The sequence below is a fragment of the Borostomias antarcticus genome (assembly GCF_949987555.1).
Source record: "Borostomias antarcticus genome assembly, chromosome: 6".
In the NCBI taxonomy this organism is placed as follows: domain Eukaryota; kingdom Metazoa; phylum Chordata; class Actinopteri; order Stomiiformes; family Stomiidae; genus Borostomias; species Borostomias antarcticus.
Window position 1 is genome coordinate 10476506 of NC_140239.1, and position 15851 is coordinate 10492356.

Genomic DNA, 15851 nt, shown 5'->3' on the forward strand with positions numbered 1-15851 from the left:
CTGATAGCTTCCCGGTAGTTGGTGTCCATCTTCTCAATTCTGGATCCAACCATTTGGAGGACATGGTCAAACTGACCCCGGTCGAGGCGAAAGTATCTCCGAAACTCCTCTCCATTCAGCCGAAGCTCTTGGACCAGACGATGGTACTCTCCGGCTTCTTTACGGGCAGTGATATACGGCTGGACCCACACAGACCGCCGGCGCTTTGGCGGTGGCTGGTCGTCTAGCATCGCTATCTTCAGCACGCTCTTCAGAACTGGTCTCATTGTTGAAAGATGTGAGAACCGGCTCTGTTGTGTCTATTTATATTAGTATTAACTCCCTCCACAATTCGAATATAGGCGGGAGACAACATAATAGGCTGCCGATGCAGTTTTTAGATCAGTATTTGACACATTTTTAAATAAATATTTTATATATAGCCTTATAGTCGTATATGATATATATATATACAGCCTATGGTGTACGTGATGCTATATAGCCCAAAAAGTGATTCAATTCTCGCTCACAATAGGGCAACCATAGAGGTAAACGTTACCAGTTAGCTACGAGATCGTGAGATTTTTCGAAATTGAATTTCTGCCTCACGTATCAACACAAAACTGCATTTGTAGTTCTGTGTCGTTATAACTAAGATATCTGTCGGAAGAAATAATTTTTCCATGGACATATTTAGCCAATATTTGATTTATAAACTCCCTCGCTCTGCCCCGCTTGGACGTCCGCCATGACACCTGTCCTGAAATGTTCGCCTGGCCAGTGATTCTATGATACTTCCGGCCAGATCTATGCAGTGGATTTGATGCAAGCGTTCGATAAATCCAACGCTTGCGTGATCCGAAATGCAGCGCATACGCTTCGGAACGCAACCCTGTTGGCAAAACGCAGCGTTACATTGGAAATGACTGGAACTTCCGGTGCAACACAACGCAGTCACGCAGTTGGTGTGGCCTGGGCGTTAGACTCTCTGAACATGCACGCACGCACGAACGCACGCACACTTCCAGGTCTATGGAGCAAACCGCTTGGTACTGACAAGCAAACAGCGTGGTACCCCTTGAGATGAATACTACGCACTGAGCTGGTTCTGCTGGGCCCACTTGTTGCCATCCACTGTGCTGAATGGTTGCCTCCTTAAAATTCCAGTCATGGTTGTTTGCTTGAGAACGATCTCAGACTCCTGCTTGGGCCTGGGCTGTTCCAAACACAGAGGGCTGTGAGAGAGGAGAGAGAGAGAGAGAGAAGAGGGAAGAGAGAGAGAAGAGAGAGGACAGAGAGGAGAGAGACAAGAGAGACGAGAGAGAAGTAAGAGAGAGAGGAGAGAGATGAGGAGAGAGAGAAGAGAGAGGGAGAGAGGAAAGACAGGAGAGAGAGAGGAGAGAGGAGAGAGAGGGAGCGTGTGCAGCCAAAACGTTGAGTAGTACCCCAAAAGTTTGATGTACCCCACCACTCCGACGCGCAATGAGAGCAATGAGAAACTGCTGCAATGAGAGAGTGAAGAGAGTTTTGCAGCGAGGCGTTCATTACATAAAGCCAACACTTTCATGGACTCTAAATCGGAAGAGTTAGACGTATGAATTGTGCTATACAGCTTACTAGAATAAGAAGACATCAAGTTATTTTCAACAAAGCGTTATTTAGGGCATACAAGTTTTGTTTATGCTTAGTTCCTTATGCTTTTTCAATGCTTTGATGCTTTTTCAACAATGTAGGCCTAGCCCTCAAAAATACCAAAATATGCATAGTGCATGACAACTTATTTACGCTACACTTTTTCAATAATATAGGTCAAAATAAGAAGAAACTCATCAAGTCATTTTCAACAGTCGAAAAAGTGAATCCAAAATGTGCAAGTAATGGACTTGCAAAGGAAGGAATGGATTAGCTTCCATATTTTTAATCGAAGCAAGTGGTGTGAATTCCCACATGGATAATAAATCCAGACAAATGCACATGAACGTCTGTAGCTGATTTATAAGAGCTGGTGACCCGCCAGGGGTGACCTGATGTAATATTTTTTTTTTTTTTTTTTTGAAGCAACATGAAAACATTTTACCGTAAGCTTGTTAACCTGTCTGGGCCTCTCAATAGACACGCTCGAAGCACTATACATATTAGCCAGCTTCATATGGGTAAATTCACCTCATCCACGCACAGATTAAACACAATTTCATAGTTTTACTTGTACTATATTCACACAAGAATGTAAAGTTACATAACTTCAGTTGGTCTTCATGAAAAAATATCCCGCCTGCATTAGAGAAAAGCAATGTAGCAGTGTTTCAAGGTCATATATGGTAGTAGACGTTAGACTTTCCTTTCGCCTGCGATTTGCTTCACGTTGGGTTTCATGTCACATTCGACGGAGTTTCCACTCGGTGAGTGGTGCACGCGTACTGGCTGACGCAGCAGTAGGTGACTCTCTAAGTATTTCCCACTTGACTCGAAATCACCGTGAGTGATTTCACGACCAGCTGGGGTACAACCGAGAGGGAGAAGAGGGGGAGAGAGGGAGAGGGAGGGGAAGGAGGGAGGAGAAAGAGGGAGAGAGGGAGAGGGAGGGGGAGGAGAGAGGGAGAGAGGATAAAGAGAGAGGGAGAGGGAGGGAGAGGAGAGAGAGAGGAGAGAGGGAGGAGAGAGAGAAGAGAGGGGAGAGAGTGAGGGAGAGGAGAGAGAGAGAAGAGAGGGGGAGAGAGGAGAGAGGGAGAGGAGAGAGAGAGAAGAGAGGGAGGGAGAGGAGAGAGAGAGAGAGGGGGAGAGAGGGAGAAGAGAGGGGGAGAGAGCTCTGAATCTGACACCACTGAAGCCTCCAGACTAATCATACTGTTTACAGTAGTTATTGTTCCAGTCGACTCTGCTGACTGGCTTCATTGGCCTCTGGAAACAAACACTCCCCGAACAAACAGGAAACACAACAAGCCCACAAAAGAAGGACACAACACGCACGCCGAGCCAACAAACTCAGATCCCCCTGGTCTGGGCGGGACACCCCCCACAGCTGCTGCTTCCGCACCGGGCTGCTGGTGCATTCTGTGTGTTCTATACGATTCAGAGAACATGCACAGTACAGTAGGCTTCTAGCTGGCCTGGTAGGTCCTGAACACAGTTGGTTCTAGCAGGTCCCCAACACAGCTGGTTACCTCCATCCCAGCGACAGTCCAGGGCGAGAGGTCATGTTTTTGGTGGCGCATGTTGGTTTAGGCCTATTTATTTATTGGTTGGTTTATTCTGGCTTGTTAGCAGGATTACGCAAAAACAACGAGACCGATTTGTGATTTTCAAGAAACACGGAGGAGGGGTGTAGCATGGGCCAACTTAGAACCCACTACATTTTGAAGTGGATCTGAATCACGGGGCGGATCCACAAATTAAAATAAAACCTTTAGCGAAGCCATCTCCATTCATTGTCAGTGGAGGGAATTAAAATGGCCTCAATCTCGACATGGGAAGGTCACAGAGACCCAGGGATTGGACTGGCATAAAGCTCTCGACCTAACGAATGCAGCAATACCAAACATGTCCTTCTGGCACGCACATACGTGCGCACAGAGCCACAAAATTCATTCATGTGCGGAGGTCTGTGATCTCCGAGCACCATTTCTCATCCTAGTAATACAGCTGGCCCAGCAGATCCCTAACCTAGTAGGTAGGTTCCTATAACAGATGATTCTAGTACGCTCCTAATACAGCTGGTTCTAGCAGGTTCCTAATACAGCTGGACCAGTAGGTCCTGAACATGCCGATGAGCCTAGGAGAGCAGGTCTAAAACCCCTGGCTCATTGTAGTTTGGATTGTGATGTGACGTTCAGCGAAACTTTCATTGTGCAATGTCTCTGGTGCTGTGTGTGCGCATGTCTAAACAACTCCTCACAGACCAGGAGGTTCCACAACTCCTCACAGACCAGGAGGTTCCACAGCTCCTCATAGAACAGGAGGTTCCACAACTCCTCACAGACCAGGAGGTTCCACAGCTCCTCGCAGACCAGAAGGTTCCACAACTCGTCACAGACCAGGAGCTTCCACAACTCCTCACAGACCAGGAGGTTCCACAAATCCTCACAGACCAGGAGGTTCCACAGCTCCTCATAGAACAGGAGGTTCCACACCTCCTCACAGACCAGGAGGTTCCACAGCTCCTCGCAGACCAGGAGGTTCCACAACGCGTCACAGACCAGGAGGTTCCACAGCTCCTCACAGACCAGGAGGTTCCACAACGCGTCACAGACCAGGAGGTTCCACAACTCCTCACAGACCAGGAGGTTCCACAGCTCCGCATAGAACAGGAGGTTCCACAACTCCTCACAGACCAGGAGGCGCTGCCGGGGTCCACGGCTGTCTGGAGGGATGTCTGGTCTTACAGACCTGGTGGTATGTTTGAAGGGGAGGTCAACCTTACAGACTGTAAAAATAGAATTTTGGACACGGTGGTTTTGAACACAGTAGGTTGGATTCATACAGTAGTAGCCTCATTTTGGCCATCAGTCTATACACTCCTTTTTTCCAGAGGGTTCTTCTATTGTTTAGTGTTGTACAAGTCCACTCCCATGGAAAGGTACGGTACTGTAGCCTTCTGGACCCACGTCCAGAAAAGGTACCAAATCCACTGTTGGCTTGAGGCTACACTGAATCATAGAATCGTTATAATGTATAGTTCTGTTCATTACAACTTCCTCCATGATAACATAAGTCCTTGAGGACAAACTGATATCTGCACTGGGGAGACATCACAAAGCACACCGTCTCCGAAGAGGATGAATTCTCTCAGGCTTTCTCAAACACACTGGGTAAGTATCTTCATTACTCCCGGACACCTCCAGTTCAGCCAGGTCAATGGTTGGTACTAGAATGTCTCTGGTTGGAAAGGTCTCTGGTTGGTACTAGAAGGTTTATGGTTGGTATTAGAAGGTCTATGGCTGGTACTAGAAGGTCTATGGTTGGAAAAGGTCTACAGTTGGTACTAGAAGGTTTATGGTTGGTATTAGAAGGTCTATGGTTGGTACTAGAAGGTCTATGGTTGGTAAAAGTCTACAGTTGGTACTAGAAGGTCAATGGTTGGTAAAGGTCTACAGTTGGTACTAGAAGGTATATTGTTGGTAAAGGTACACCGTTGGTACTGGAAGGTCTATGGTTGGTACTAGAAGGTCTACGGTTGGTAAAGGTCTACAATTGGTACTAGAAGGTCTATGGTTGGTAAAGGTATATAGTTAGTACTAGAAGGTCTATGGTTGGTACTAGATTGTCTGTTTAGTAAAGGTCTACAGTTGGTACTAGAATGTCTATGGTTTGCAAAGGTCTACAGTTGGTACTAGAAAGTATATGGTTGGTACTACAAGGTCTATGGTTGGTAAAGGTCTACAGTTGGTGCTAGAAAGTCTATGGTTGGTACTAGAAGGTCTATGGTTGGCATTAGAAGGTATATGGTTGGTACTAGAAGGTCTATGGTTGGTACTAGATTGTCTATTTTTAGTAAAGGTCTACAGTTGGTACTAGAATGTCTATGGTTTGCAAAGGTCTACAGTTGGTACTAGAAAGTATATGGTTGGTACTAGAAGGTATATGGTTGGTAAAGGTCTACAGTTGGTACTAGAAGGTCTATGGTTGGCAGAGGTCTACAGTTGGTACTAGAAGGTCTATGGTTGTCAAATCTCTACAGTTGGTACTAGAAGGTCTATGGTTGGTTGGTAAAGGTCTACAGTTGGTATTAGAAGGTCTATGGTTGGCAAAGGTCTACAGTTGGTATTAGAAGGTATATTGTTGGCAAAGGTCTACAGTTGGTATTAGAAGGTCTATGGTTGGTACTAGAAGGCCTACGGCTGGTACTAGCAAGTCTTTCGGCGTGGACGAGTGGACGGTATTTAAGCTTCAAGATTCAAGATCTGTTTATTAGCCATGCACATGATTCACATACTAGGAATGTGACTAGGGTCAAGGCATAACACTGTTGCAGACAACATAGGACAGGGTGCAGGACAGGACAGTGCAAAGACATGACAGTGCAAAACAGTGAACAATCGAGTGCCCTCGGTTATACCTGTTTTTGATTCAAGCCTGGACATGAGCAGAGGCCTTGGAAAACAATAAAGGAAGGTGTGTACTTCATACTGATACTCTGCACTGGCTGTGTACTAGGATATCAGCTAGGCTACTAGACAGCAGGGAACAGCTGTGCACTAGACAGTAGGGATAACTGATGTGCACAAGATAGTAGGGATAACCGATGTGTACTAGATAGTAGTGTTGTCACGATACTGGAATTTCTAACTTCGATACGATACCTTGAAAAGTATCGATACTCGATACCATTTTCGATACCACGGGGAGAAATTGACAACATTGAGGGCATAAAATTTTCGATTTTTTGACCTGCTGAAAGCAGACTGTCTTCCTCAGCCTCGACAGCGCTCCAGACACACGGTCTATATCCAGGCCCTGCTAATGGCTAGGTGTAGGTTGTGCCCAAAGCAGGGGACCCATGTGAAGTCCTGCTGAAATGTTTTTTTGTTATTTGAGGCATTATCAGTGGTGATGCCAGCCATATTTGACATGTCCAGCTCCCATGTTTCATGTACCATCTCCTCCAACGCCTCCCTCAAGCTGTCCCCTGTGTGCTCTGAGTGCAGCCCAACACAGCCCAAACACCAGCTCTGCATGTCCCAGGATTCTGTTATAAACTGCAGAGTTACTGCCATGAATGTGGATGTGGCCCTGCTGGTCCACAGGTCAGTGGTGCATGAAAAGAAGGGTTTCCCCCCCCAAGGCTCTCCATGATTTTATCTTTTGTTTCATTGTATAGGGCGGGGATTTCAGTGTACATGAAATGATTCCGTGAAGCATACTTGTTATTTAACTGTCCAAGAAGTTGTCTGAACCCAGGTTTCTCAACAGTATACACGGGGACCTGATCCATGCATATGTACTCTGCTACAGCCCTGTTCAGTTTCTTGGTTTCATTTGATTTTGCATCATACTTTCTTTGTTGTTCAAATACAGCTAGTAGGGTAGGCTGTGTGTGTGTCGCTTTTGTTGCTGTTCGATTCTCCTCAGCTTCTCTCTGGTACTATAAGAGAAGATAAATATCACTTTTAAAAACCTTGGTTTCTCTTTAGATCCGACCTTTAAAAATAACTATTATCTAATCTAATCTTAGAAATTAAGTAAAGTTAATAGTACTGTGTGTTAAGCATAACAGCATCTGAGTTGATTTACTGACCATTAACTCAAGATTCCTCAGGCTTGATAGCTGGTGCTGTCCTGTTAGCCCAACAGCCATTCTCGAAGCTAAGCTAACTAGCTCTAGTTTACATCCATGAGCTAGCTAGTAGCTAGCTAGCTAATTCCCCTCAGCTATTCAGACGCCACATTGACTGCTTTGGCCCATTGCTGGGTAGCTTTGAGGGGGATTAGCTAGCTTAGCTTCACGTTAGCTATCTTATCTACCGCCGCCCCCCCCACACACACAGTCAATGCGGCGTTTCGATAGCAAGCTCATGGATGTATTAAACTAGAGTTCATGTATTAAACTAAAGTTAATAGTTTACTGGGCCATTTTGTTTAATGTTTCAGTGATGTTGAAAGTGGAGCTGTCACCCTCTAAATTCTTTATAGAGATCCGCGTGTCGGTCCTAGAGGTGTTTTGCTAAATTTGTTGTGTTTGCACCTTTCGTTGGCACTACTCTGGAACAACGCTTGCAAATGGGCTTCGTGGCATCTTTAGCTTTTCCTTCGTCATTTGCTTCAAACCCGAAGTACTTCCAAACAGCACTTCTGCTGTTTTCTTTATCCACGAGTCGCGGAGGCTCTGCACTTGCCATCTTCAGAGCGAGTGAGAGGATTTGTTGACAAGACAGGTCTGTGAGGGGGAGGGGGCGGGGCCATGTGTGCAAAGCAGCAGCGTGTGTGTGCCTGTGTGTGTGCGCCTGTGTGTGTGTGCCTGTGTGTCAACAACTCGCTGTAGGAGAGAAGACAGAGCGAGAAAGCCAGCTGGTATCGATAGTGTGGAAAATATCGATATTGCGGGAAATTAGTATTGAAACTGTTTTAAATATTCAGAATCGATATGAATCGAAAAATCGATATTTTTGACAACACTACTAGATAGTAGGGAACGGATAACAGCTGTTATCACTATAGACAGTAGGGATAACGATGGTTACGTATTGTAACCCTAGTTCTATGAGTGGAGCGGAGCCCCACAGGGCTAGCTCCTATTGGCTAGCGAAACCCAGCTAGCTACATTGACTGAAGAAAAAAACATACACGCACCTGTGTCCAACCAGGTCCGGTGCACCACTGTATAAGCGGGCTACGCCCGCACATCTGCTCCTAACCGAAATTTTCAGCGAGCAGACTGCGGGGTCAGCAAGTCTGTTCCCTGTGGGGCTCCGCTCCACTCATAGAACTAGGGTTACAATACGTAACCATCGTTCTATTTCGTGGAGCTCCGCCCCACAGGGCTAGCTCCTATTGGCATAAGCGGAGCTACACGACCGCACCATACACTCTTGCTGGCCCCAGTAAGGGAAAAACCAGTCAGGACACAAGCCAGGGCTCCAAGGCGAGACCATACTAACAGTTGATCCGACCCAAGCACTGGCCCCACCCCGCCACACTCAGTCTATCACAGCCGAGGGCAAGGAGAGGCACGTGGGGCGAGAGCTGGACCAAAGCGGTTACTCCGTAACAAGCCCGTCCCAGCCTCACACATAAACAGGAGCGGAACGTCACTAGACGGGCCTGCTCCTGCCTTAGCCGAACCGGTGAGACCTGAGTGAGTCACGTCTGCTTTCCTAGCAGGAAAAGACCCCGCGGCTCAAACCGGTTCTCCAGTAGCGGCGAGACCTGCCGTGGTCAATTCTGACTCTTTCACAGAAGACCCGGCGACTCGAGCCGAACACCTACATGAAAAAATCCTGTCTAACGCTGGCTCGCACCGGCGGCTGTGTTTAGCACAGATGACGCCACAGAGACAGAGGACATGGATAAAAGGTAATAACGGACAAAAGGAGACGGGGACGACCAAGTCGCCGCCGCACAGATGTCCTCCACTGACACACCATTGAACAGGGCAACTGACGTGGCCACACCCCTTGTGGAGTGTGCCCGAACAGCACCAGGCAGAGGACGACCCGCAGTCACGTAAGACTGGGCGATGCCCTCACAGATCCAATGGGAGAGACGCTGTTTCGACAACGGAGAACCCACCTTCCCTGGGCCGTGGCAAACCAACAACTGGGGGGTGGTGCGGACCGCAGCCGTGCGCTGGACGTAACACGTCAACGCACGCACAGGACACAACAAATGCAGGCGGGCCTCTTCCTCGCTCGCATGAGGTGGAGGATAGAAGGCTCCCAGCTCCAAATCCCGTGCCCTATAGGCGCCCCGGACCACCTTCGGAACGAAAGATGGATCCGTGCGCAACACAGCTTTGCTCCCATCACCCGTGATGAGAAAAACTGTCAACGCCCTCAGATCACTGACCCGCTTGCCCGACGTCAGAGCAAGGAGCAGCGCGGTCTTAATCGATAGCCACTTGAGAGATATCCGCTCCATTGGTTCGAACGGCGCTTTACATAGCGCATCCAGAACCAAGAGCAAATCCCAAGGCGGCGCCGCAGCCTTACGCACAGGGCGAAGACGGCGCGTGCCGGCCAGGAAGCGTTTAACCAGGGGATGCCCGAAAACCGTAGTTTTGGCGAACCCCTCATGGCATGCGGAAATAGCACACGCATACACCTTGATAGTGGATGCTGCCAAACCGCCACCATGATCCATCAGGTGCTGAAGGAATTCCAAAATCGCCTCGACCGAGCATGACTCGGGAGCGAAGTCCCTTTCCTCACACCAACGCGCAAAAGCAGCCCATTTGCCAGAGTAAACCAAGGCAGTGGAAGCCGCGCGCGCGCTCTGAATTGTACAGATCACGGCCGGAGAGAGTCCCCTATCAGACAATCTCCGCCGTTCAAGAGCCAGGCCACCAGCGGCCGTCCCAAGACTGGAGGTGCGCAAATTGAGCCCTCCGCCTGGGACAGAGCGTTCGGCCAATGAGGGATGTGCCACGGTTCTACAGTAGTCATGGCCATCACTTCTGCATACCATCTCGCCCAGTGGCGGTCCGGCGCTATCAGTATCACTGATGCACCCTCTGACCGCACCCTGGCCAACAATGGTAAAATCAGCCCCATCGGCGGGAAAGCATACAGCAGCGCCCCCGGCCAGGGGGCATGCGCGAACGCATCCACGCCCAGCGGAGGCTGGTCCTGCTGTCTCAGAGAGAACCAGAGGGGACACTTCGCGTTCTCTCTCGAAGCAAAGAGATCCACCCCTGCTCTGCCGAACCGGGTCCAGAGCTGAGCCACTATCTGAGGATGTAGGCTCCACTCGTCCGGGTGAGGCCCGCCCCGAGACATCAGGTCCGCCCCGACGTTCAGACGGCCGGCAATGTGCCGCGCTGTCAGTGACCGGAGATTGACATGAGCCCATCGCCACAGCGTTACCGCCAGACGGTGAAGCGCTGGCGAGCGGACTCCCCCTTGTCGGTTGATGTAAGCTACTGTGGTCTGGTTGTCTGACCGCACCAGCACATCGCGCCCCTGTACCAGGTGTACAAAGTGGCGCAATGCCAGTAGCACCGTCTCCAACTCCAGGAGGTTGATGTGGCGCCGTTCTCCGACGGCCCACAAACCACCTACGGCCTGGGACAGACATGTACCACCCCAGCCGCTTAGAGACGCGTCTGTGAAGACAGCGACGTGAGCCGACACCCTGCCTATTGGAACACCGTGCGCTATTACGCGCCGGTCCCTCCAATAGTCGAGGTCTGCTGACAACGACCCCGGCATCCGCACAAGGCGCCGTCTGTGCCTCACAGGGTCCAGACGAAGCCGCGCGAACCATCTCTGCACGCACCTCATGTGAAGAAGGCCCAGTGACACTACCACATGGGCGGCTGCCATGAGACCCAGAAGGCGCATGATCGACAGAACCGCGATCTTTCGAGAAGGACGGCAAACACTGAGACTCTTCTCCAGTGTTTCCCTCCTTGAATCGGATAGCCGTGCTCTCATGGCGCTCGTGTCCAGATTGATACCTAGGTAAACAATCTGACGGGCCGGCCACAGAGCACTCTTCTCCCAGTTGATTGCAAACCCCAGGTCGGTGAGATGCCGCACCACCGTGGCGGTATGCATCAGAGCCAACAAAGGCGACGGAGCCAGTACCAGCAGGTCGTCCAGGTACGCCAGGATCCTGATGCCCTGCCGGCGCAGTGGCCTCAACGCCACCTCCACACAATTGGAGAAGGTTCTGGGGGCGAGCGCATATCCAAACGGGAGTCTGGTATATTCGTACGCCACACCCAGGTAGGCGAAACGCAAAAACTTCCGATGCCGATGAGCTATCGGTATGTGGAAGTAAGCGTCCTTGAGGTCTATGCTGGTGCAAAAATCGCCGGGAAGGAATGCCTCCAGCATTTGTCGCACCGTAAGCATATGGAACTTCAGATTCGCCACCGTTTTGTTGAAAAGGCGGAGGTCCAAAATTGGCCTCACGCCCCCCGTCTTCTTTGGCACGAGGAAGTAGCGGGAATAAAATCCCTCGTCCCTCTGGCCTGACGGGACCACAGTTACCGCTCCCTTCGCCATCAGTTCTGCAATCTCTGCTGACAGAGCGGCAGCCTGAGCGGGACGCGGTGTCACTGTCTCCACTACGCCCGTGAAGGGCGGTGGGGGGCAACAAAACTGAATGAGATACCCTTCCCGTAGAACACGCTGCAACCAGCTGTCCAGGAGACATCTCTCCTGCCAGACTGTGAAGCGGTTGGAAAGAGGTTGTGCCGGAGATCGCGGGAACAGATCGAGGAACCTGCCATAGTTCAATTTGGCCCTGACCGCCACCGGACAGCTGAGAAACTCTGCTGTCCTGGCCCAAGGCGGGCCACCCTCGAAAGGGAGATGAAAAATCCCCATTGGGAGTTCCATGTCCCTGAACAGCGCGAGGATGAATGGCATTCCTGTCAAGAAGCACTTCATTCACAAAAAGAGGAAGTGAGCCGACACCGTCCGCATTGCTAACAAGCCGCCGTTGCTCATCCCATTGAGAGAAAACGGCGGAGTGTTGCAATGCGGGAAGCCCCGCCTTCACATTTGCATGATCTGTCAAGGTGCCGTCTTTCGCAGACCGACTAGACGGGACATGAGAGGCGGGCAGTGTTAAATAGCCAGCCGAGGCAGTAAACACGGAAGTATTCTCACTGACCGGTGAGCGTGAAAACTCTCTACCTGTCGAACACACAGGGAGAGGCTCGAACGCTCGGCCCGAATGAACGAACGCCGTCTGGGGGTCTAGCGCATCTTTTTCGCCGCTAAACCCCGCCAGCGGTCGGTCCCGAGAAAACTCCGAACAGGGCAGTACAGCCATAGCACTTGGCCTGGGCGCACACATCCCCTCTGTTAAAAACCCAAACGGTCTGTTTAGAACAGGGGCGGCGAGACCTGCCGCGGTCAAATCTGACTTTCTCACAGAGGACCCGGCGGCTCTAGCCGAATATATTACATTCGCTGAACCGGCGAGAGCTGCGCGCGTCACGTCTGCTCTCTTTGCAGGAAAAGACTCCGCGGCTCGAGTCGGTTTCCCAGCTGCGGCGAGACCTGCCATGGTCAATTCCGACTTTTTCACGGAAGACCCGGTGGCTCTAGCCGAATACATCACATCAGCTGAGCCGGCGAGCCCCGCGTGAGTCACGTCTGCTTTAGCAGGAAAAGACTCCGCGGCTCGAGCCGGTCTACCAGCTGCGGCGAGACCTGCCGTGGTCAATTCTGACTCTTTCACAGAAGACCCAGCGGCTCTAGCCGAGAACATTACAGTAGTTGCAAAGGGAGGAGATGCGGAATGCACATTACAACCAGCTTGATAACGTTGCATCGTGTTTGCTTTATTGAGCAGGGAAACTTGCTCACCGCCGCTCTTAACAGAGCGTGGTGTGGGCACAACACAGTCACGCATCTCCACGCACCGTCAATAGGTGCGCCTCTTCCTACCCCAAGCCGGAGGCGGAGCGGCGGGCGCGCTTGAAGACGCCGGACCGGTCCCGGCACCCTGGGCGGGGTTGGCAGGGGGAGGTCGCGGGGGAGGAGCCGCGTGCGCAGTCCAGGAGCCCGGGCGAGCCGGTCCATGGGCCGTAGCGGGGCGGGACCCCGTGGCAGGTTGTTTAGCCTTGTGTGTTCGCCGGCGCTTGCTCCCAGTCGCGGCAGCATCAGCCGGAGCACGCGAACGTGCCGGCACACTGCGCTCCCCCGGAGCAGCGAGGTGGCGAGCGAGGAGGAGCCGGTCCTGCTCCTGGCTGCGACACTGCTCCAGGATGTTAGACACAGCCGCCCCAAACAACCCCTCCCTACTGACCGGTGAGTTGAGGAGGACACCCTTGTTCTCCTCGCGCAGACGAGTCAGGGAGAGCCATAGGTGGCGCTGCTGCACCACCGACGTGGCCATCACTCCACCCAGACAGGAGGCGGAGATTCTCACAAGCTGAGCAACGGCTCCGGCGGCTTCGGCCATCTCCGCTCTCCTGTCTTCATCCATAGAGGGGGGGGTTTGCTCCGTAGCTAGCTGGCCGATGTAAATGGCCAGCATAGCAATGGAGGAGGAGGCAGCCACGGCCTGCGCGGCCAGAGAAAAACCTTTGTCGGCCAAGGACAGGGTTGTCTTGTCCTTGACGTCCGGCATGAGAGGCTTCCTGGCCGAGCCCCAGGCGGAGGAACCAGGCACCAGGACCGCTGCAATGTCGGGTTCCAGAGGAGGAGAGCCGATAGCTGCTACGTCAGTCCAGCCGGTTACCCTCGTAGCTCTGCTGAACTGGCGAAGCGGACCTCTGATGGCCAACGGCCGCTCCCATTCAGCCTCGACGAACGCCTCCAGGTCAGGCATAGCCGGCAGGAGACGAGGAGTAGGCTGAGAGGGACGCCCGTAGCAGACGGAGCTCCACAGTGGGAGCCCCGTAGTCGCAGCAACCTCCGGGACGGAGATACCGAGGTGATGCGCGGCTCTCTCCAGCAGCCGGGGCAGGTCGCGATCGAATGAACCCCGCCCCGGGAAGGAGGCGCCACTAGCCGTAGTGGCTTCCGACGCAGAGAGACCCTCGCCTGCCTCGGAGAGCTCTTCCTCATCATCCGTAGGCGCGAGGGAGGTAATCGGGGCCGCCGGTTGTTGCGGGGGCGCGCCGATGTCCTCGCCGACCAGCTGGACCAGACCTTCAGTCTCCAGCGGCGGCGGAGCGAAGAAATGCGCCCGGAGCATCCTCTCCATGGGGTCCAGGAGGGCGCAGATCTCGCAGGCGGGGGACGGAGCCAGACCCGCTCTGGCGTGCTGCGGCCCCAGACAGCGGAAGCAGAGGTGGTGTCCCACGTCGCTGTAGCGGGAGCCGCAGACACAGAAACGATCCGGCGGATCCATCGGCGCCGGCAGGGAGTCATCTGAGGACGTGGTTGGACACAGGTGCGTGTATGTTTTTTTCTTCAGTCAATGTAGCTAGCTGGGTTTCGCTAGCCAATAGGAGCTAGCCCTGTGGGGCGGAGCTCCACGAAATAGAACTGTGTACTAGACAGTAAGGATAGGCCTAACCTCTGTGCAAAAACACATTTCCGTCTCTGTTGAGTGGAGCCAGCTCCCCGTGTGGGGGCGCTAGAAACACTAGGCCTTCGCTGGGGGTGCAGGAGAACCCAAGAGAGTCCAGAGTACACCGAACCGCCCCCCGCCCGCTCTGACCCGAGGGGGACGCCACAGATCCACCCAAACACGTCCGCCCATTCGCCATTCATCTCCATTCGGTGTAAATGGGGTGGGGGTCACTCGGGGTCTTCGCTGGGGACCTCGGGGGGAGCCCCTGGACGGGGCCCCGTTGTCCGCTTTCCTCTCGGAGACTCGAACCCACGGACCAGGCTTTAACTCGTGCCGGGTCCCCTAATCAAACTCTGCTTAGAGCTCCATAAAGGCTTGGGCTGCCGGATGATGTAACTCATCTCCGAGATTGGCAGCTGAGCGTTTTGTTTGTTTATTTATTTACAACACTGCAATTACATTTCCTAAACATTAACTACATGATCTACCTCTACTGAAAGTGTATCGACGCAAACAATAGCCTACAGTTGGTGTAGGAAGTTCCAGAATAGTCAAGGCTTGAACTCTTATATTTTGTTCCGTCTTGTCCGCGGTTGTCTCAGGGCTGCTCTATCTGGGCTGTTCTTCGCCCAGTGCACATTGGATGAAGCTCCCAGCTCACTTTGAACGTGGTCGGCTAGCCGTCGCTAGCATGCTGGCTACATTCCGCCCAGAATTAGGCTACTCAATAGCGTAAAATCTTACCTGGTTCTGTTCCGCAGGAATATCAGTTTGATCAAGGGATGTGTGTAGTTCACCAGCCCATTCTTGCATATGCTGGTAACCCGAAGTCTGTGATCCAGAATGTGCAAATCCATATTCTTAGTTCTCAACAGCGGTCCCTGTGCTGTGAGAGTTTAGTAGGCTATTGCGTGAATATCTTTATCTAGGAACTACAGAACCTAACGTTCCTAAACGAACGTTATCTAACTCCTATTTATCATCCCCCGCGACAGCAGTTAATCTACTGCGCGACTTGAACGGATAAAAAACCAAACCAGCCGACGCAATCCGACTCTTCTCCTCATCTACTATATATTCAAATACCAGAGACAACACGGCACAACACGCCCCTCTGCTCTTAAAGCTACAGGTCACTTATTAAGAACACAATAGGCCACTAAAAACAGTAGCTGCAAGTAGATCTCTAATACAGCTGGTTCCAGTAGCCTAGGTTCTTAATACAGCTGTTTCTACTAGGT

General features: G+C 51.8%; 1 protein-coding gene across 1 annotated transcript in view; it reads right to left on the reverse strand.

Annotated features, from left to right (window-relative positions):
- The window catches only part of castor1 (cytosolic arginine sensor for mTORC1 subunit 1), a 35345-nt gene extending 19710 nt beyond the window's left edge, over nucleotides 1-15635 (reverse strand). The window contains exon 1 of the mRNA XM_084439225.1: nucleotides 15355-15635. Coding sequence (XP_084295351.1) covers nucleotides 15355-15467 — 113 coding nt within the window. The 5' untranslated portion in view covers nucleotides 15468-15635. The remainder of the gene's footprint in view (nucleotides 1-15354) is intronic.
- Nucleotides 15636-15851: the final 216 nt, after the last annotated feature.